The 20,138-nt window shown below is 42.2% G+C and overlaps 2 protein-coding genes across 6 annotated transcripts in view; one reads left to right on the top strand and one right to left on the bottom strand.

Annotated features, from left to right (window-relative positions):
* Positions 1-19,917, bottom strand: part of araf (A-Raf proto-oncogene, serine/threonine kinase) — a 23,007-nt gene extending 3,090 nt beyond the window's left edge. The window contains exons 1-17 of one of the 2 annotated variants that reach the window (XM_049764264.2): positions 19,768-19,867; positions 19,519-19,653; positions 18,653-18,832; positions 17,863-17,966; positions 15,251-15,353; positions 14,933-15,090; positions 12,727-12,813; positions 12,484-12,628; positions 9,416-9,443; positions 9,178-9,305; positions 8,876-9,078; positions 5,234-5,410; positions 4,996-5,042; positions 4,577-4,695; positions 4,349-4,480; positions 3,850-3,984; positions 1-3,506 (exon numbers count right to left, since the gene is read on the bottom strand). The exon at positions 1-3,506 is cut by the window's left edge and continues 3,090 nt beyond it. In XM_049764264.2, the coding sequence (XP_049620221.1) occupies positions 3,366-3,506; positions 3,850-3,984; positions 4,349-4,480; positions 4,577-4,695; positions 4,996-5,042; positions 5,234-5,410; positions 8,876-9,078; positions 9,178-9,305; positions 9,416-9,443; positions 12,484-12,628; positions 12,727-12,813; positions 14,933-15,090; positions 15,251-15,353; positions 17,863-17,966; positions 18,653-18,760 (1,815 nt within the window). In that variant the 5' untranslated portion in view covers positions 18,761-18,832; positions 19,519-19,653; positions 19,768-19,867 and the 3' untranslated portion in view covers positions 1-3,365. Of the gene's footprint in view, positions 3,507-3,849; positions 3,985-4,348; positions 4,481-4,576; positions 4,696-4,995; positions 5,043-5,233; positions 5,411-8,875; positions 9,079-9,177; positions 9,306-9,415; positions 9,444-12,483; positions 12,629-12,726; positions 12,814-14,932; positions 15,091-15,250; positions 15,354-17,862; positions 17,967-18,652; positions 18,833-19,518; positions 19,654-19,767 lie in introns of both variants that reach the window. The other variant, XM_049764265.2, reaches the window with a different exon arrangement.
* LOC125965748 (Golgi-associated plant pathogenesis-related protein 1) overlaps positions 1-20,138 on the top strand; it is a 206,018-nt gene that overhangs the window by 140,727 nt on the left and 45,153 nt on the right. The window lies entirely within an intron of this gene.

Below are 20,138 nucleotides of genomic sequence, written 5' to 3' on the forward strand. Positions count from 1 at the left end.
CAGAGAAATTGTAAGCATATTTTTATCACGCTTTTTCGTTATTGGCCATGTTGTACACAGTATATGTAATATGATTATGTATGGTTTCAGAGTCATAATGGCCCTCTGGGGTGAAACCATAACTACAATAATGGTCCTCGACAAAATTGAACTTGATACCTGTGCGTTAGTTTCTGATATGACCTCTCTATGTCATTGGTACAGTATATAGTGTATGTCACAACACAAGTCAGACTTTTGAGTGTGCTATGCTCACACTCGGGAGAATAAACCAAACATAAAACGGTATCCAAAATAAAGTCGGCAGTGGGGGGGGGCTCATTGAGAGAAGTTGAGGACTGAATCTATACCAAACGACAATGCCAGAGCATGCTATGCAAAAGGGAAACCACAAAGTATACTGAAACTGTCTAAAATCGCCTAATGACATATTTAAAGTTAAAGTTAAAAGTTAAAGTCCCAATGATTGTCACACACACATCTGGGGGTGGCGAAATTTGTCTCTGCATTTAACCCATCCCCGTGTGATTTTGATCCATCCCCTGGGGGAGAGGGGAGCAGTGAGCAGCAGCGGTGCCGCGCTCGGGAATCATTTGGTGATCTAACTCCCCAATTCCAACCCTTAATGCTGAGTGTCAAGCAGGGAGGCAATGGGTCCCATTTTTATAGTCTTTGGTATGACCCGGCCGGGGTTTGAACCCACAACCTTATTTCCATTGCTGTTCCATTCCCCTCCCTATTGGATGCCCAGTTTCCCCACCCTTCAACCAACCCCCTTGCAATAGTGACGAGGTGCTCGGTATGTATTTTTTAAGATAATGGCTATATATGGTTCAGTTAATTAATTTTGACGATAATTCAGAGGAGATTGTCCCACCCTGGTTTCATATTTTGAATGAAATACCATGTTCATCATGCACATCCGCGGAGCATCGAAATTGTGTGCCTGTGCCATGATCAAATACAGTGGAGCCTCTGTTTTCGAACACAATCCGTTCCAGAAGGCTGTTTGAGAAGTTAATCGTTCAAATTCCGAATCATATTTTCCCATTACAAATAATGGAAAAACATTTAATCCGTTCCATGCAATCCTCAGAGTAACAAGAACGTAATAACGAATGGAGTCACTTGGCATGCGGGTCCTCTCGGCTTATCTCGCGAGGTTCGACAACCGAATTTCGTCCGACACTCGAAGAAAAATCTCGAATTTTTTATTCGAATACCGATTTGTTCGAGAACCGGGATGTTCGAAAGCCGAGGCTCCACTGTACACTAAAATGGCATTACATCAACTGCGCTGCAAAACAGACCTCCTTTAAGCTGGTTTTCAAGTCTACAATAGACTTGTGTTGGCAAGAAAATCAAGTTAAACCCATTTTGGCATACTGCCAGTATGCCAAAATAGGCCCCGGATGTTGGTTACTACGCCAAATTGACACAAATGAAGTGTCATCAGTATCAACAAAAAATGACATGTTTTAAAAAAGACAACTAAATGGAAATGGAAAACGCTATTAAAGAAGCCCTTTAAGTGGCAATAAATGAAAACATTCTATGTCCAATGGTGGCAGATGCTGTGCTGAAAAGGAGAAACAGCTCTTGACATTTTTCAAGTGAAAAGGTACTCAACTCGAAACAATTATTTAGATAATTTATCAATGACTGTATTAATGTATACTTACACAATCGGTTTAAATTCAAGCAGCAGTGATTACTTGATAACCATTAACAAGATTTAACTTCAGCAACATTCATTGCACTACTGTTTTCCAGGGTGCTAATCAAAACGTATTCGTGTGAAGGCTTTTTAAAAGTCTGCATAGCGCTCACATATTCAATAGCTCAAGGCATCTTGTTTAGGGCTTCTCCATCTGTCCATTAATATTGGTTTGGGGTTGTAAATTAATAAATTGCATGTAAAATTGTGTAAATAATTCTTTGCAAAGTAATTGAAGAAACTCAGTGATGTACACTGGGGCAACAATAAAATGCATGTAATCTGTAAATATTTCTTGGCAAAGTAATGGACGAAACTCAGTTATGTACAGTGGGGCAAAAAGTATGAAATCACCGAGTGCAATTTCTCCCACTTAAAATGATGAGAATTATGTAATTTTCATCATAGGTAAACTTGAACTGTGACAGACAGATTGTGAAACTGAAAATTCCTGGAAATTGTATTTTAGGAATTTCAAAGAAATTATTGTGGAAAAAAGTATTTCGTCGATAACAGACACATAAGTGCTGATTTGGAGCTCCATGCAAAATAACATCTCCGTGGAATCAAAATGATCATGAAAACGTGGAGCAAAAATCCCAGAAGTACAATGGGGAATGACCTACAGAGAGCTGGGATCGAAGTAACAAGGGTTAGCAACATGAACAGGGCTGGCTGATAGGAAATCAAATCCTGCAGTGCCAGACATGTTTCCCTTTTTAAGCCAGTTCATGTCCAGGCCTACCTGAAGTTTGCAAAACGGAAGTTTTAGGCCAAAACTCAGCTCATGGCGTTTGAAGGAAGAAGAATGCTGAGTTGCATCCCAAGAACACCATACCTACCATAAAGCACAGGTGTATTCTTGGGGGCTCTTTTTTTGCAAAGGGGACAGGGAATTGAAAGCCTGTGTTGCTCAGTGACAGCCCCAAAACATCACTGCTCTAAAATAAACCTGCATGGAGGAATGAGCCAAAATATCACAGTAATTGACATGTAAATACTTTCAAAATCTTAAAATGTCATTTCCAGGATTTTTTTTTCTCCCCATTCTGTCTCTCACAGTTTAAGTGTACCTATAGTATAGTAACTGATACAGAACTCTCTCATCATTTAAAGTGCACAGTCTGTGATAGACTAAATACTTTCGTGCTCCACTGTAGATTTACTAGAGAGTAAAAAACATTTTTACGTGATTGTTAAAAGGGCAATAGAATCACCGATTTTGATGTCATATGATTGTGAATTCTTGGTTATGTTCAAAGTGATCCTTCCAAGATCGGGCCATGTATGAGACGACGACGATGCTGCAGTGTTTGTTTGCCATGAAACGATGGACACCCCAGTAAGTTACAGTATCGAATGCCCATTTGAAATATAATGTACAGCAAAACAAAGTTGACAATCTGTTGAGGAAAAAGCTAATGAATGGCCCTCTGAAGGAGCAGGTCTTTGTCATTAGAAAAACTCAAACTGGAACGAAACACCTAAAGATTATTCCTGCAGTGTGTTATTGAGTGCTGGAGCTCCAAGGCTCTGAAAAAGTTAGTGATGAAGTTCCGCAACAAAAGCAGCTGAAGCCTCTCAGAGGCACTGGAATGCTGTGGTTTTAGAAAGGGAAACAACCTTTCTGCCTAGTGATGTTGAAATCTTAGAGTGGCATCAGCCTAGTGGTGTGGAATAGAAGAGGGTTCAGGTCCTCAGCATGAACGGCCCGATGGAGAGAGGGCTCAGAACGACTGCGCTCAATTTTTGGCAGCAGATCCTGTACCTGCTCGATGGCTACCAAGATCTGATAAGAGAAAATAAAAGAAAATGTACATCAGCAACATAATGTATAAAAATTACATTAAAAACAATTGCATTTGGCAAAAATAAGTTGATCATTTTGGCAAGAATATGTCAAAACAAAGATGATTCATATCATGCACATGTATCAAACGAGAATCTTTTTCAAAATTCTTTGCTTCCTAGACACTTGCTGTGTTGAACATTAACATTGCAGAGAAGAACACACTTAGAATCCACATATTTTTATATAATACAAAACTAAATTTACATTTCAATTTTTACAGCCAGTTGAAGCGTTATTACTTCAGAGGAAAACATTCGGTTGAGGAAAACAGACTTGTTACCTGTGGAAACAAGAGCCTCTCATCCCGTTTGAACTTCAGGCAGTCAATGATAAGCCTTTTCATTGATTTGGGTGAGGTACTGTAGAGCTTACTGAGGTCTGGGGACAAGTAACCACGTCCCACCATAAAGATTATCTGGAAGAAGAGAAGGGTTGGAGGAATCACTACATCATTACCGGAATTCTAACGTGCTGAATGGAGAATCATGAGTCTTTGTTGTGTTTTAAATGTTTTAGTCTTAGGTTAATGTGTTTCTAGGTTGTCAATGTACACTCTTTGCCATTGAAGTAAACTTTTTTTCTGCTTTGCTTCTGCATGTCGTCAGTTGTTAGTGTCTTTAAATATTTTTAGGTGCTATGCGTGTGTGCTTGTGTGTATGACTACATTGATATATTCATAAAGCTGCCTTGGTATTTGTTACGGCAAATGTAACAAATCCACCATTCATTAGACTTTGGCTCAAAAGGTTTTGAATGGTTCAAATAAAGCATTATTTAACCTGATCTCTGTTGTTGATATTGGAGTATGGTAGAGTCCCTGACATCAGCTCAAACAGTACTACTCCATAGCCATATACATCAGACTGGAATGTATATGGGTTGCTGTCCTGCATGCGGATCACCTCAGGGGCCTTGGAACACATGGAATAAAAACAAAAGTGTCATGCCATGTATAGATAATTTCTGTCATCATAAGTGTTTCTAGAATGACTTTATAACAAAATTACCATCCAAAGAATTGATCCACTGGGCTGCTCAACTTGTTGAGAGCCGGTCCACCGTGACTTCACTGTTGCAAGACCGAAGTCACCAATCTTAACAGTCCAACCCTCATGGAGGAAAATGTCTGGAAAACAATCTCAGGAAATAGGTGACTAAAAATGTGCAACCAACATTGGTTTTTAAGTTGGTTCTAGAAAACAATTCCAATGAAGTTTATTAATCATTCTCTGTAATAAGTGGACAAATAACATATATACATAGGGATTTTCATAACAATATGCAAAATGTACAAAGTGGGATTGCGGTAAGCATTTGGAATACAAAGTAAGACAATAGCCACTTGTCATCAGGCAACTGGAATCACATTGAAGATTACCAGTATGGTTCTTGCTTTAAAAACTATTACAGGGCAAGAAAAGGATACTGTTTGATTTCAGGTCGCGATGAATAATGTTCTTCGCATGAAGATAACTACAAGGAAAAATAAAATGATCATTAATTTTACATGGATAAGATATCAAGCACAAAAGTGGAAATTTGCTGCATAACTGCAATATTAGAAAGCCTTAGTATTGTAGTATATTTCACACATGTCACGTGTAGAAAACAGTCAAATCTTCAAGGAAACAGTATTGGTACAACTGAATGTGGAAAAGTCTTACTCCATGCCCTGTGCTGTTTGTCTGGCCACGTCAATCCGCCTCATCGTGTCAAATTTGGTTTCAGAGACATGCAGATGGCGGTACAGGCTGCTGCCTTCACACCATTGTGTGATTATGGCAAAATTGGGCTTCGTCATATAGCCCATGAACAACAGAATGTTGACATGGCGGGTTTTCCTGAAGATATGGAAAATCATATTAACATAAAAAAAAGCAATCTCCCATTAATCACTTAGTGATTGTCGCTTTGTAATTTGCATAATTTCTCAGAGTATGAACATTATTTTTAAGGTTGGCTCTACAAACCAATTGCAATGAAGTTGGGATGTTGTTCAACATATAAAAACACAATATAATGATTTGCAAATCATGTTTAACCTGTATTTAATATACCACAAAGACAAGCTATTTAATGTTCAAGTTGATAAACATGGTTGTTGTTAATTGAGCAAATAATGATTATCTCGGAATTTTAGGGCTGCAAGACATTTCAAAAAGGCTGGGACACCCTTTTCTTTTAACATTGAATACAACTGAGGACACAATTGATGAAGGTGGTGAAATTCATTCCCATTTTCACTTGATGTATAGCTTCAGCTGTTCATCATTCCGGGGTCTCAATATTCGCATTTTATGCATCATAATGTGCCACGCATTTTCAATGGGGGACAAGTCTGGACTGCAGGCAGGCCAGTCTGGTACTTGCACTCTTTGACTTTGAAGCCACACTGTTTGTCACGGTCGGGTGGAGCATGGAGCAGTACGACCCAGTGCAGCTTGGACCAGGGTTTATTGAAGCAACTCAAAAGGCAAACTGACATGACTTAACAAACAATAACTTGACTGACTGACCGGGACGTGAAACAAGAAGACAGCAGGACATGACGGCATCAAGACAGTACGACAACACCGAACGACAGCAACCAATGATCCGACCACTACAACGACCAGCGCTTGGACCCCCCTCCACCACCAGCTTCCACTGCGACGCCCGATCCACGTCTGAGCAGGTTCCATCGCCGTGGGCTCCACAGCTGCCGTCGAACTTGCTCCCGCGACTCCGAACCCGCGGCGGCCATCGGAGTGCTTCTGGCGCCAGCGGCTTTGCGGCCGCGATCGGACTCTGGTGCCGCGATGCCGGACCCACGGCCGCCGTTGGAGTGCCTCCCGGCGTCATCAGACTCACGGCCGCCATCGGGCTCCACCCCAGCGTCGCAGGACCCGCGAACGTCAGCAGACATCCAAGCCAGCTGCGTCGGACCCGCGATCGTCCCTGGCCCCACTCCCACTGCTGTGGCGCGTGGTGGCTCATGCTGCTGCCACAGCTCCGCCTTCCGATTGACGCTGATCGCGATCTGGACTTTTAAATGCCGCCGATTGCGGCGCTGACTTTCGTATGCCGCTGATTGCGGTTGTGTTTCCCCGAGTCGCCGCAGAGTGCGGTTGTGTTTCCCCGAGTTTCCGCCGATTGCGGTTCTGTCCCCAAGTCGCCGCCCAAGCGCGGTTCAGTTCCCCAAGTCGCCGCCCGAGCGCGGTTCTGTTCCCCAAGTCGCCGCCCGAGCGCGATTCTGTTCCCCGAAGTCGCCGCCCGAGTGCGGTTCTGTCCCCGAAGTTGCCGCCCGAGTGCGGTTCTGTCCCCGAAGTCGCCGCCCGAGTGCGGTTCTGTCCCCGAAGTCGCCGCCCGAGTGCGGTTCGGTTCCCCAAGTCGCCGCCCGAGTGCGGTTCTGTTCCCCAAGTCGCCGCCCGAGCGCGGTTCTGTTCCCCAAGTCGCCGCCCGAGCGCGGTTCTGTTTCCCAAGTCGCCGCCCGAGCGCGGTTCTGTTCCCCAAGTCGCCGCCCGAGCGCGGTTCTGTCCTCCAAGTCGCCGCCCGAGCGCGGTTCTGTCCCCCAAGTCGCCGCCAGAGTGCGGTTCTGTCCCCCAAGTCGCCGACAGAGTGCGGTTCTGTCCCCCAAGTCGCCGCCAGAGTGCGGTTCTGTTCCCCAAGTCGCCGCCCGAGCGCGGTTCAGTTCCCCAAGTCGCCGCCTGAGTGCGGTTCTGTTTCCCAAGTCGCCGCCCGAGCGCGGTTCTGTTCCCCAAGTCGCCGCCCGAGCGCGGTTCGGTTCCCCAAGTCGCCGCCCGAGCGCAGTTCTGTCCCCGAAGTCGCCGCCCGAGCCCGGTTCTGTTCCCCAAGTCGCCGCCCGAGTGCGGTTCTGTTCCCCAAGTCGTCGCCCGAGTGCGGTTCTGTTCCCCAAGTCGCCGCCGAGTGCGGTTCGGTTCCCCAAGTCGCCGCCCGAGTGCGGTTCGGTTCCCCAAGTCGCCGCCCGAGTGCGGTGCGGTTCGGTTCCCCAAGTCGCCGCCCGAGTGCGGTGCGGTTTGGTTCCCCAAGTCGCCGCCCGAGTGCGGTTCGGTTCCCCAAGTCGCCGCCTGAGTGCGGTGCGGTTCGGTTCCCCAAGTCGCCGCCCGTGTGCGGTTCGGTTCCCCAAGTCGCCGCCCGAGTGCGGTTTGGTTCCCCTAGTTTTTTTTTTTTTTTTTTGGACGTCGGGAGCCGTCCCTTGTGGGGGGGGGGGGGGGGGGGGGGGGTTCTGTCACGTCTCGTCCCCAACTGCTCCACTATGTGTCTGTTGTCTTGGTTTCTGTCTGTGGCTCGCCCCTCCCCTCCTGTGTGCCCATGAGCAGTGTGATTGTTCCCACCTGCCTCTCGTTACCTGTCGTGTATAAAAGTCCTGTCTGCCCCTCACTCCCTGTCGGATCATTGGTTGCCGTCGTTCGGTGTTGTCGTACTGTCTTGATGCAGTCATGTCCTGCTGTCTTCTTGTTTCACGTCCCGGTCAGTCAGTCAAGTTATTGTTTAAGTCATGTCAGTTTGCCTTTTGAGTTGCTTCAATAAACCCTGGTCCAAGCTGCACTTGGTCGTCCTGCTCCATGCCCCACCCGACCGTGACACTGTTGTAACATGCGCAGGATGTGGTGTGAAATAAGCAGGAGTGCCCCTGAAAAAGACATTGCTTGGATGGCACCATTAGTTTCTCCTAAATGCGCATGTACTTTTCAGCAATTCATTGTGTCTTCATAAATGTGTAAGTCACTCATGCTATTGGCACTGACATAGCCCAACACCATCACACATGTTGGCATTTGAACTACTACTATCCGGATGGTTCTGCCCCTCTTTGGTCCAAAGGACAAGACTTCTACAATTTCCAAAAACATTTTAAAATGTGGCCTTGTCAGACCACTGTACACTTTTCCGCTTTGCCTCAGTCGATCCTAGATGAGTTTATGCCCGGAGAAGCACAAGGGTGAACCAGAAGGGTGTTTCTGGGTGATACAGATAAATGACTTCTGGTTTGCGAGATTTAAGTTGCACTGATGGATGTAGCGCCAAACTGGATTTACTAATATTGGTTTTCTGAAGTGTTTCTGAGCCCATGTTGGGTTATCTTTTACACAATGATGGCGGTCTTTATTGCAGTGCCGCCTGAAAGTTTGGTTTCCAGCCTTACCGCTTACATGCCGTGATTTCTCTAGATTCTCTGAACCTTTTGATGACATTCTGGACCGTAGATGATAAAATCCCTAAATTCCATACATCAAGGATCATTGTCCTTAAAGTGATTGAATATTTTCTCACGCACTTGTTTTCAAGAAGGTGAAACAACTTACCGTAAGACCTGCATTTCATTTTTAAAAGCCTGTAACTGTTCAGGTGTTGGCTCTGTGACTTTAAGGATCTTGATCGCAACATCCCCATGCCACTTTCCCTTGAATACAGTTCCAAAGGAGCCAGCTCCTATTCTCTTCTGGATAGTGACTTCCCGGGAGTGGACCTCCCAGTAGTAACTTGAGTCCCTGTAGCCCCCTCGATGCTAAAACACATTCAATTTGCCAAATAAATTTGTAAATTAACACTTGTGTCTCAGAAAATATCCACTGACAAAGATTATGTCTATGCAAAAATTACATACTACTTTCTTTTTGTCATCCGAGGAGGAGGGCTTTCGTTCTTTGTGCTCTGAAGGTGACTTGGGTGGTCTTCTCCCTGGGGAACCTAAAGAGGGCGGGCTAGTGGATGGCTTTGGTGATGGCTCAGGACCTGCAGATATAAAAGGCAGGCCATTAACTTTTCAAAACCAACATGCAGAATAAACCAAAAAGCCACACCTAAAATTGTTAATAAAAAAAATAAATAAAAATAAAGCATACCTATTGTGTTGTTAAATTTCACAGCGTCCTAAAAGGATTGAAGGAAAAAAAAGTTCATTAAATGGATTGCATGGAATTTTACATTAAGACAAATTGATCTCAACCTTTGTCAACTACGTACCTATAAAAAAAAAAAAATTCCAGTCAAGTATACCCTAACATTTCCTTTGTTTGAGTACTGTACCATCAGTAGGTGATTTATTGAAAATTGGAACTCTGTTTGTATTTGTGTCTCTAGACCTATTTGGGTAAGAAATAACTATAAAAGAAAAAAGGAGGAGATAGTAATTAACATTGCGTAAAAAAAAAAAAAAAAAAAAAAAGGAGGAAATAGTAATTAACAATTACAAATAAAGACTTGTGCACATAAACATAATTGTTGACAGTGTCCTCTTTTGGGATCATAGTACAGATGTGTTCTCAAAGAGAAACCATTAACTTTATTTTAAATAAAAGTAGAAACTGTAAAATGTTATTAAAAACAAACATAAATAAACATAATTTAGAAATTTCATGTACCCCCTAAAGTGGCTTCACGTACCCCATTTGAAAACCACACTACAAATAGGAAGCCTTTCTTGAAGGCTTTTTCATTGTCATCATATTTACTGTCGTGTAACACTTGACTTTTCTCCAAAGGGCAAAACTACTATTCATTTGTCACAATGCACTGAGGCAGTCATATTAGTTTAAATTATTTTTGCTTTGTTCTTAACTTTACAATGTCCTTCAGAATAGACCATTTGCAGATCTTCAGTTCTACTTTATGGGTAAGGCAGATTCTTATAGGCAATATTACCTTTTCCTTTATAACTATTGGTGAGCAGAGTACAAAGTTGTGATTTGAAGCACTTCAACGGCTAGATTTTTTCTTTTCTTAAATCTATGTCATTTTAAACCCCTTACACAGACGGACAGCCTGCTGGGATATGACAGTCAAGATTAATTCGTCATCATTTTTTCATGAAATTTGGCTGACGAAGGGCAGACGGCAACCCCGAGGAACAACACCAGGACGTGAGGACGAAACAAGTAGGACAATTATGGTCATTTGCTTTGCTCTAGAGCAGGGGTCTCAAACTCCAGTCCTCAGGGGCCGTATTCCTACATGTTTTCCAAGTTTCCCTCGTTAAACACACCTGATTCAATTATCAGGCTCCTGCAGAACGTGAGGATGAACTGATCATTTGAATCAGGTGTGTTTAACGAGGGAAACTTGGAAAACATGTAGGAATACGGCCCCCGAGGACTGGAGTTTGAGACCCCTGCTCTAGAGCATCCGGGTTATAATCCTGATAGTACATAAAGAAAATAAATGTCTTAATAGCGCACCGACCATAGTTAAATGTGATACGTTACATTCGTTTTAAGTCATTGGCTTTATAATACATTTACTACCAACACCGCCAGCAAAAGACAAATAGACTGAATAAATGTGTTGCTTTGCTCGCATGATGTGAGTGACCCGAGAAAGCATAACACGCGACAACTCAATGGCCATGTGACATGCCATGATGCCGCAACACCAAAATAATGCAGAAACGTTTCTTAATTTTATCGTGATAGTGATTAAAAAAAATTCTATTGGGCTGATCACTTGCTGAGTTTCTCATTAGTTTCACTGTCCAGTAGCTTGCTGTATAGTCTCTTTCTGTTCCAAATCAGTTTACAGATATTGACAAAAAAAAAAATGTGGTCAAGAAATCTTCAATTTGAGTCCCTCCTTATCATGGATCTTTTTCTGTAGAAAAATTATGAACAATTAACAGGGGTTTCCTACATTCAGTTTAGAGCAGTTTCACACGGCACAGAGCGCTCTTTGCTTAAAACCTTTTAATCAATGCCTGCAAGTTTGAAGATGTACAATAAGGCACCTATGCACTCCATATAAAATAACTTGTTTTTTAGTAGTCCCCCCCCTCACTTTTTTTTTTTACAATTGATTCTCATGCATGAGCAGATTAAGTGTCTTATTATTGACACCCTTGCTCAAGATGTGTTGCTAAGCTTTTAATAAATTATTTTATCTCCTAAAAAATATAATGCCAACATTAAAAGACAAAAATCCAACTAGTCCAATTATTTTCAGTTGGGGAAATCCCACGTTAGGAAATCAAACAATGTGTGCCACAATTACACGCACGGTTAATTATAACAACTACAACATCAAATCATCAGATTCCTACAGGCTTTTTTTCAGGACACTTTTATAACACTTTACATTGATTGGATGCATTATTCATGCGCTCACAAATTTACACTCTGGTGGTAGTACACTATATATGTAGCCACGGGTGTCCTGAGGCCGGCTGACAAAAGCAAGGCTGCCACTGTGTGCCGAGAGCCTCTCCGACCACCACCAAACCTTCGCACACGGCCATACACCAGTGTGAGTAGCACTGGAGGCAAGGTGGGTGAAGCGTCTTGCTCAAGGACACTACAACACTTGACTCAAACAGAGCCGGATTCCAGGGGCTGACTCTATGGCTACTGAAAATCCCTGCATGCAGGCATTTTTTTCTGTAGTAAGGATGTGAATCATTATCGCTCCTCATAGTTTGTTGAATGGGTGTCTTAACTACTGGGTTAAATTTGTGTTTCACATTGTGGATATAAAATCATGACTGTGATGTATGTGCGATACAGTAAAACCCGGCTAGTGCAGTTCGACACCATGCTAAGGCTAATGCAAACATTACAAAGCGTTTCACCATGATGTAGTCTTTGTGGTGGCAAGAGTCACCTATTCTAGAAGAGATTAGTTGTTTCTCAGTTCTGACTATTGTCAGTTGTGATCTCGTGATCAGAGCTTACAAGTACGCGTTGCCACCACCGTACTCTGCCTTCCTGAGTTCCAGCTACAAAGAGATGTCTGCTATGCATTGGTGAACAATACTATTATACTTCAGGACTAAAGTGGTAGAGAAAGCACATTCATAATATTCAAAAATTAACTCCAAGTGGGGGTGTGGGCTGCAAATTGCCCATTCCTGGACAAGAAATTACATCTGAATTATTTCAAAATTACAGAACAAAAGAAGATCGCGCATTGGGCAACTGACACTTGCCTCTATAATGCTGGCAACAGCAGGGCTCACTGTGCTGACCATATGAACATTGGGTGTCGAGGTAGAACGATGCCTTTGCAGAGACTGGCCATCTCCACTAGGGATGGGGAAGTGAAAGGCTGATGTTGGGGACAAGAGGTCCAGCCTGAAAGGGCAAGCAAAAAGTCAAACCGTGCATCATAATATCTGTTAAGGTGAACTTTTTTTAAACACATTTAGAACTAGTTTGGTCTGCAAGCTTACCCAGCAGGCTCCGGTGTTAAGGCTATATTACTCTGTGATGGGGAATTTTCTGGCAATAGTATCTGAGGATACTCATCTGTGCAGGGACTTGGATCACACCCGTCCAAGCACAAGTAGAAAAGGATGAGACAAAAAGACAATAACATTAAAAAAAGGTGTGTTCTAACATGTTAAGACTTAACTATGTCAATATGCTCAAGTGGATGACTTCATAGAAATATTTAATTAGTCACTAATTGCTTTAAAAGCAGTGTTGCTTCTCAGCTAGTGATATGCCGATATGATCATCCAATTGTAAATAAGGACCGATTATGAAGTTCCATTTGGAAAATGTCACACTTATCCGGAAGCGATACTAATTGTCATCAGTGACGTGTGAGCGACTCATCTAACAAGCTACTTTGAACGCACATGTGTTTTTGCTTTCTATGTCAAATTAATCCATTAAATGCCTTTTCATCTCAATACTGTGCTCAGAAATGAAATTTCTTACAGGGATGAGAATGGCAAATGTGAAAAAACACTGAAAAGTGGCTGGGGGTACCTTTGTGTTTTTTTGGTTCTATGTTCTCTTTAATGTTCCTAGCGCCGCGACCTCCAATAGTTGATCATATCTTGACAGAGAATACACAAAACCTTCCCCGGGACATCTACTTTACGGATATGTTCCGTCAGGCACGTGGTTACGAACTGTGTTCTGAGTTGTACGATGACGCTGCTCTCGAGCCATGCCCATCTGAAGCAGTTCTTGACCCCGTTCGACTTGTCTATTTCCCTCGTCTTTTTTCTCCCAAACTTTCGCCATGCTGGCGAAAACATTTGCTGAGTAGGCCCTAGATCTATCTAACTACCGTAATTTCCGGACTATAAGCCGCGACTTTTTTCCAAAATTTTGAAGCCTGCGGCTTATAGTCAGGTGCGGCTTATATAAGACTTTTTTTGTGATTTTTGTGATGACTTGATCACTTTTATACACTCGTAAAAAGGCTGTGGACCACTGTTGTGCGGTATCTTGAAGAAAAAAAACAACAAAAATACTATTTTGAAACACTACTATGGCTGCTGCTTATTCTGGCTGCGTTGCTTGTGACTATTATGAGCTTTAGTAGAAATGCACGCTAGGTGACCTGCGTCAAAGGGCTCTAAACCCTTTCTCTTACTCTGCCATGTGACTCAGAGATTACACAAAGCAGTGGCGCTGTTTGGACCATCTGCATTGTATTAAAACCCAATCAATCAGCATTTAAATTCAATTCTTCTGACATTTTGCTCACCAAAAACAAGCTGTAATGAATGTGAACTTTTAATGCATTTTATTCAGACGTTACTTTGAACCCTGAGGCTTAAATGGCGGCGCGGCGTATTTATGGATTTTTACGGGTTTTTGTGTACTGTCTTTCTTTGTAAAAAACTCGTGTGCACGTGCGGCTTATAGTCCGGTGCGGCTTATGTAAGAAAAAAACTAAAATATCCCCAAATTTTAGCTGGTGCGGTTTATAGTCCGGTGCGGCTTATAGTCCGGAAATTACGGTAAATAACTAGTCTACAACTGATGAAAACCCAATCGCAAATTCACATTGTGCCAAAAGATGCCGTTGCGACGGGCGGGAGAATGCTCGCGAGTCGCCGAGGCTAATGTTGCCCACTTCCCTACCCCCCACCCACACACACACTTATGTATAAAAAAAAATGAAATTTTGAACGATTCACGAAAATGATGCTTTTGACGGAAAAAAACCACCGACATCTGTGGATCCGCAGAAAATTCTCATCCCTGTTCTTAGCAATTTTCTTCTTGATTTCTTTTGACCTTTCAATTTTACAGATAGAAGTGGTGTTTCCGAAGTGTCTCAAAGAGTGTCTCAAACTAAAATTGTTGTCAACAAACATAATAAAAATAAAATAATTAATATAAAAGACAGAAGATTCCAAAGACATATCATTTGGCTTTTTCCGAATTGTTATAGTAAGCCTATTGTAAGTAAACTTGAAGACTGAAGAAAGTGATGAAAATCTTTAAATGTAGTAATGCTAATTGATCTTTGAGTTCATGTGAGAGTAGGTGATGGGGGGGGGGGGGTTCTGATTTCAAATGTAATTACCCTGAAAGAGCCATCAAACCCACACACTGCAACAAAACTTTGCTAATAACCAAAGTATCATAGTATAAATCGTTTAATGCTTTTGGAACTGTGATTCAACTCACCGTTGCTTGCTTACTGTGTCCATGTCCACACAAACGGTCGGTACCTTACTACTGCAGTGCTGGTGAAATTTGTATCCACATGTCTGACACCTGAAGCCATTAAATAAAAACTTGTGGCAAAAATCACAGTAAGCCAGCTTGAAGAAAGTTTTCCGTACCTGTGCAGATAAAAATGTCATTATTCGTGCAGCAAGGGAACATTTAAGTGTGTGTGTGTGTGTGTGTGTGTGTGTGTGTGTGGGGGGGGGGGGGGGGGGGGGGGGGGGGCATGGTAAATTTACAGTATATGCAAAGAAAGCAGGCTTGTCGACTACTCACAAAGTTGTGCATGGTCAAGGGAATATCATCCAGGACCTCAACTAATAGCTCTTCTCCAACCAAAGGAGTAATGTCCGTCTCCCAATCCGTCAGCCTCTTACGACTGGAAAGTAAAATAAAAGACTACAGTAAAAAAAATATATATATATTTTGAATAATTATTAGGACAGGATGGAATCTGCTCTCCATTTATTTTTAATCTGTATGTTGATACATTTTCTATCAGAACACCTGTAATACTGGTGTATGTATGATTGGCAATACTTTGGTGAATCATATGTTTGGGGAGTGTGAATGACTTTTTGGTCTTCAGTTCCTGCAGTGCTGGTCTCCAACAGCTTCTTAGTGTCTGCTCTGAGTATGGTATTTATTGGCATTAAATTTAATACAGATAATATTCTAGTTTGCTTCACAAATTTGGTGAATGAACAGATGGAGTGGAGGTGACTTTACTCAGAGGCCATTGCACACCACAATATACTGCATCACCTGTGATGAAATTACAGCAAATTAAGCCTGTAAAAAGTCCAAGATGCTTATAATGATATAGTGATTTGGAAGCACTGGTATACTTCACTCTTCTGAGTGTCATTGCCTTTTTATTTTTTTAAGATGTTGTTCACTTCCATGTGTTTTTTATACCTTAGTATTTAATTTTTTGTATTGTCTTTTTTTTATCTGGACCACTGAGTCTGTAAATAAAGTTTCTTGATATTTTGAACATGTACAGGAAGTGAGTTACGAATAGTATGTATTTCAAAGTACAATTTTAGGCCATATTCACACATTTACAGGAGTCATACATCTGCACCCTTCTCCTAAACAGTGAACCCGAGTGACTTGAAACTTGGGTTGTCCCATCTCAACAACAGAAAAACAAAAAGGGAAAAATATTTGACATTTTCTACATACTATACCAGTGTTTTTCAACCGGGGTGCCGCGGCACACTGCCGCAAAATATTGTCATGGGTGCCATGGGAAATTCTCCAATTTGTGTGCCTATGCGGTGTAGCGCCCGGCAGAGTAATCATATAGTACTCTTCTTTATCAGAAGGTTGCAGCAGCAGGTAGCGATTTGCCTTGTGCTTGCAGACGAGAAAATTGATGACGCAGGGATGCAGCGGCAGGTATATGGGATGCCCATGCAGGTTAGCAGTGACAGCGACGTTGTCATTGTGGATAGCGAGACGAGTTGATAGTGACAGTGATGGAGAAGTTCTTGAAGAGAAAAAATGCTGACACTGTACTGCAGTGTTTCCCAACCACAGTGCCGCGGCACACTGGTGTGCCGTGAGAGATGTTCAGCTGTGCCGTGGGATTGTCCAATATTAATTACGGAGCACATTGTAAACAGGATCGCCAAACCACTGGTCAGTTCGCGCAAGGCCTGGTCAGCCACTTGCTAATCGTGCATGCGTGGAGAATCGGAGAATTTTGAGATTTCATATTGTGTCGATATGATTGTATTGCATCGGCACATATTCAGTTTATGTGTGTGTTTCTGTGTGCTTTTGCTAACGGTGACAGACACTATGACAGTTGTGGTGCGTTTGTGGTCCAATGGAAATCAGAGCATGCAGTTCAACCGGAGAACCTGGAATGGTTATTTTTCACATACATAAAATAAACAGTCAAGTCGAGACATCTCGACTGTGATAGCCACTCAGCTGCTGTCAGAACAGCAGAGCGTCTTTAAAAGTGACTTTGTTCTTATTGTTGCAATATTTATAGACCTAGTCTAAAACAGTACACAAAATCACGTTGATTCTTTTATTTTAATCACAATCACTTTAAATAGTTTATTTCTTACACCGTCTAAAACACTGGTTCTTAACCTGGGTTCGATCGAACCCCAGGGGTTTGGTGAGTCGGCCTCAGGGGTTCGGCAGAGCTGGTATGTCATGTTTTATTCATATGCTAATCCTAAAAGAAAGATGGCAATTTTTACATCATTTGGGGATTTTGCTAAATTTTGGCCTTTTATAGAGATCATATTTCAGCGAACTCCGCCCAGAGATTTTATCGGACAGTCTTCAAACTCTGGGTCGTTGATCTAAACATGGTTAAGATGTGAAGTTATTGAAAGCTTTTTATTTCGTCGCATACTGTTGCTGTGGCAATGCACTGTTTATAAAGAAAAATTATGCCATTTTTGAATGTACAAACCTAGGGGGAAAGACAAACTTTGCACAAACACACACATCAGGCCTGGCATAAGAATCAATACTTATGAACTTTTTGGTGAGAAAAAAAAAAAAAAGTCTGTATAGCGCCCCCATACATTTTTAATGACGCATTCCCGGGCCTATGTTTTACCAAAATCTTTGAAAATTGGGAGACTTATGCTAAGAGGCTAAGACCTACCTAAACGTATTTTGGAATGAGTCTGTTTTTTTAGGGTCAAAACCCGGCACCAATAAAATTGGCTTCTGAAATTTTGTCTAAAAAAATAATAATCTTTTGATCTGAAACCCAAATTTCTTCAGCATACAAGAAAAATAAACCTTGCCATTCCAATACTTTAAGAAAGAACTGTATTTCAGACACCACAGTTTTCTAGAACATCTTGCTTTTGTTACGATAACTTGATCAGGACAAAATGCAAGCTTACCCTTCGAGAAGGCGGAATACAGCACAGCAGTCTTGGCTTAAGCCTCTCACTTTAAGTGCTTTATCTAGACTCTCATACACCGTCTGTCCTTGGCGAACATTCACCTGCAAAAAGGAGACCGCCGTTCAACAACATTGTCAATGTCACATTCAAACGCCATGTTAAAAACAAGTATTTTAATATTTTATGTGAAAAATGTCATCTTTTGATTGAAAGTGTTTTCAAATGACTTATGAATTGATGTCCTCATTACACACACAAACTACCATTCACATTCAAATTCTCAACTAATGACGAGTAGGGTTCAATTAATCTAACATGCATGTTTCTGGAATGTGGAAGGAAAAGGAAGCCAGAGTACAGTACCCGGAGAAAACTTACTCAAATGCGGGGAGAACATGAAAAAATCCACACAAGAGGGCGTTTGCCCAGATTTTTACCCAATACCTCTGAGCTATGAGGCAATGAGAATATCCCCGATATTATTATTATAGAGCGCTTATATGCATTATATTTTAAAACTAACAAATGTATTAAAGTGAGATAGATCTGATCTGAATTATAAATCAGAAAACGGGAGGATTATGAAAAGCACCATCTGCCAGACCAAATGGTTAGTTTCACACTCACTGACCAAGTGAGAAATATGTCAAAGTTTGTGAGAGTAATCACACTTAAAATCAGCAATACAGCTATGGACTTTCACGAAGCCACACACAGCAATTAATCTAGTTGCAGCGTTTTAGTAGCTGTATAAAAATAAAGAGCAGCATCAAATCACTTGTCTCACCACAGTCCTCTGCTTGTTAGGGAGGAAGACTCGGATGGTACCCCCACCTCTGGGGACATCCTCCGGACTAGTTTCTCCTGAAGAGGAGTAGGAGGAGGTGGAGGACATGATGAATGATAGCTAGAGGGGGATGCTATTCTTGACAGTTGACACCAAAGCCTCAGGAGAGAGTCATGCAACCTGCAACAAAATTAACACGCTTCATTTGTGAGAATGTTAAAGAGAGCAAAGAAGCCCAGCTTGTTGTTGAACACAGGCATTTCAACTGAGTGCCTTTTCCAATGGGCAGGACTTGGAAAGTATGGTGGGAATAACAGTACATATGCATTTGACACAAGGAGGATGACTATTGGCTGAATAAACAAATGATGGTGCTGTATTTTGACAGATAGCATGAAGCGCTACTTGGTCTAACATTAACTTGGCAAGCCATAAGATCCCCACAGCAATTATATATTCTTTGAACGCTCATAACTAAAATCACAGACCGTGTAACATTCAATTGAGTAATCGTGAATGCATTTAAACGCGTTATACATGCCATTACTCGCGGAAAGTCGAAGCTGCAAAAGTCACAGATGAGTGATGCTAATGCTATGCAACGTTAGCCACTTAGCTTAGCGTGGGATTTGTCTACTGTACGTGACATTTGGAGTTGTGGAAAGCCTTGTCTCTGTGCACTGTGCCACTTATGCGACTTTGAAACTGCCTTGCCAAATAGTTTTGCAAGTAAAGGCAACTACAGCGTACTGACAATGTCATTCTGGCATATCCAAGTGTTAACTGAACTTGAACAAGCAATTGTGCTCTGGTTAAGCTGTGCCCGTAGTGGAAGAGATTATGTAGCTCCAAAGTGGCTAGCGTACTTTTCAGCTTATTCGTCGCCAGCCCAGTTGAAAACGTTGGCAAACTTCAGTGGTTTAACTACTGCGTCGGCTCCGGAGCTGTTGCTGGTCCTTTCTCAGCTTCGTCAGCGGCGACTCGTTACAATACATCGCCATCTAAAACGTAACACGACATAGTTGTGCGGTTTTGCGTTTACTTCTACAGCTAGCAGATAATTCGAACATCGCTAAATATATTATTTAAATCTAGATACAAATTCAAACTCTTACCTGTGGCAGCCATCTTGAACTCTCTCAATCTCAAATCGAATCTGTCAAGAACTTCGGGGAAAGCGGAAAACCTCAGAAATGCTCTTTTTTCATTGGCCACTTCCTGTATCTGCCTTCTTTCATTGGACGCCGCCAGTTGGACATAGAAGAGATGGGCGTTCACTAACCTCACTGTCATGTAAATGAAGTCTACAACAGTAGTGTCGAGCTGCAATCTGATCGCTTTCGAAACTACAGCGAAGCAAACAGCGGCACTCACCTATACCAGAGAAGATAAGTCTAACATAATATATGTTTTGCATCTACCACATCCCATTGGGATGCTCCTGCCGTAAAATATCAACAGTGGAAATAACACTTTTCATTTAATG

This window comes from Syngnathus scovelli, chromosome 3 (genome assembly GCF_024217435.2).
Source record: "Syngnathus scovelli strain Florida chromosome 3, RoL_Ssco_1.2, whole genome shotgun sequence".
In the NCBI taxonomy this organism is placed as follows: Eukaryota; Metazoa; Chordata; class Actinopteri; order Syngnathiformes; family Syngnathidae; genus Syngnathus; species Syngnathus scovelli.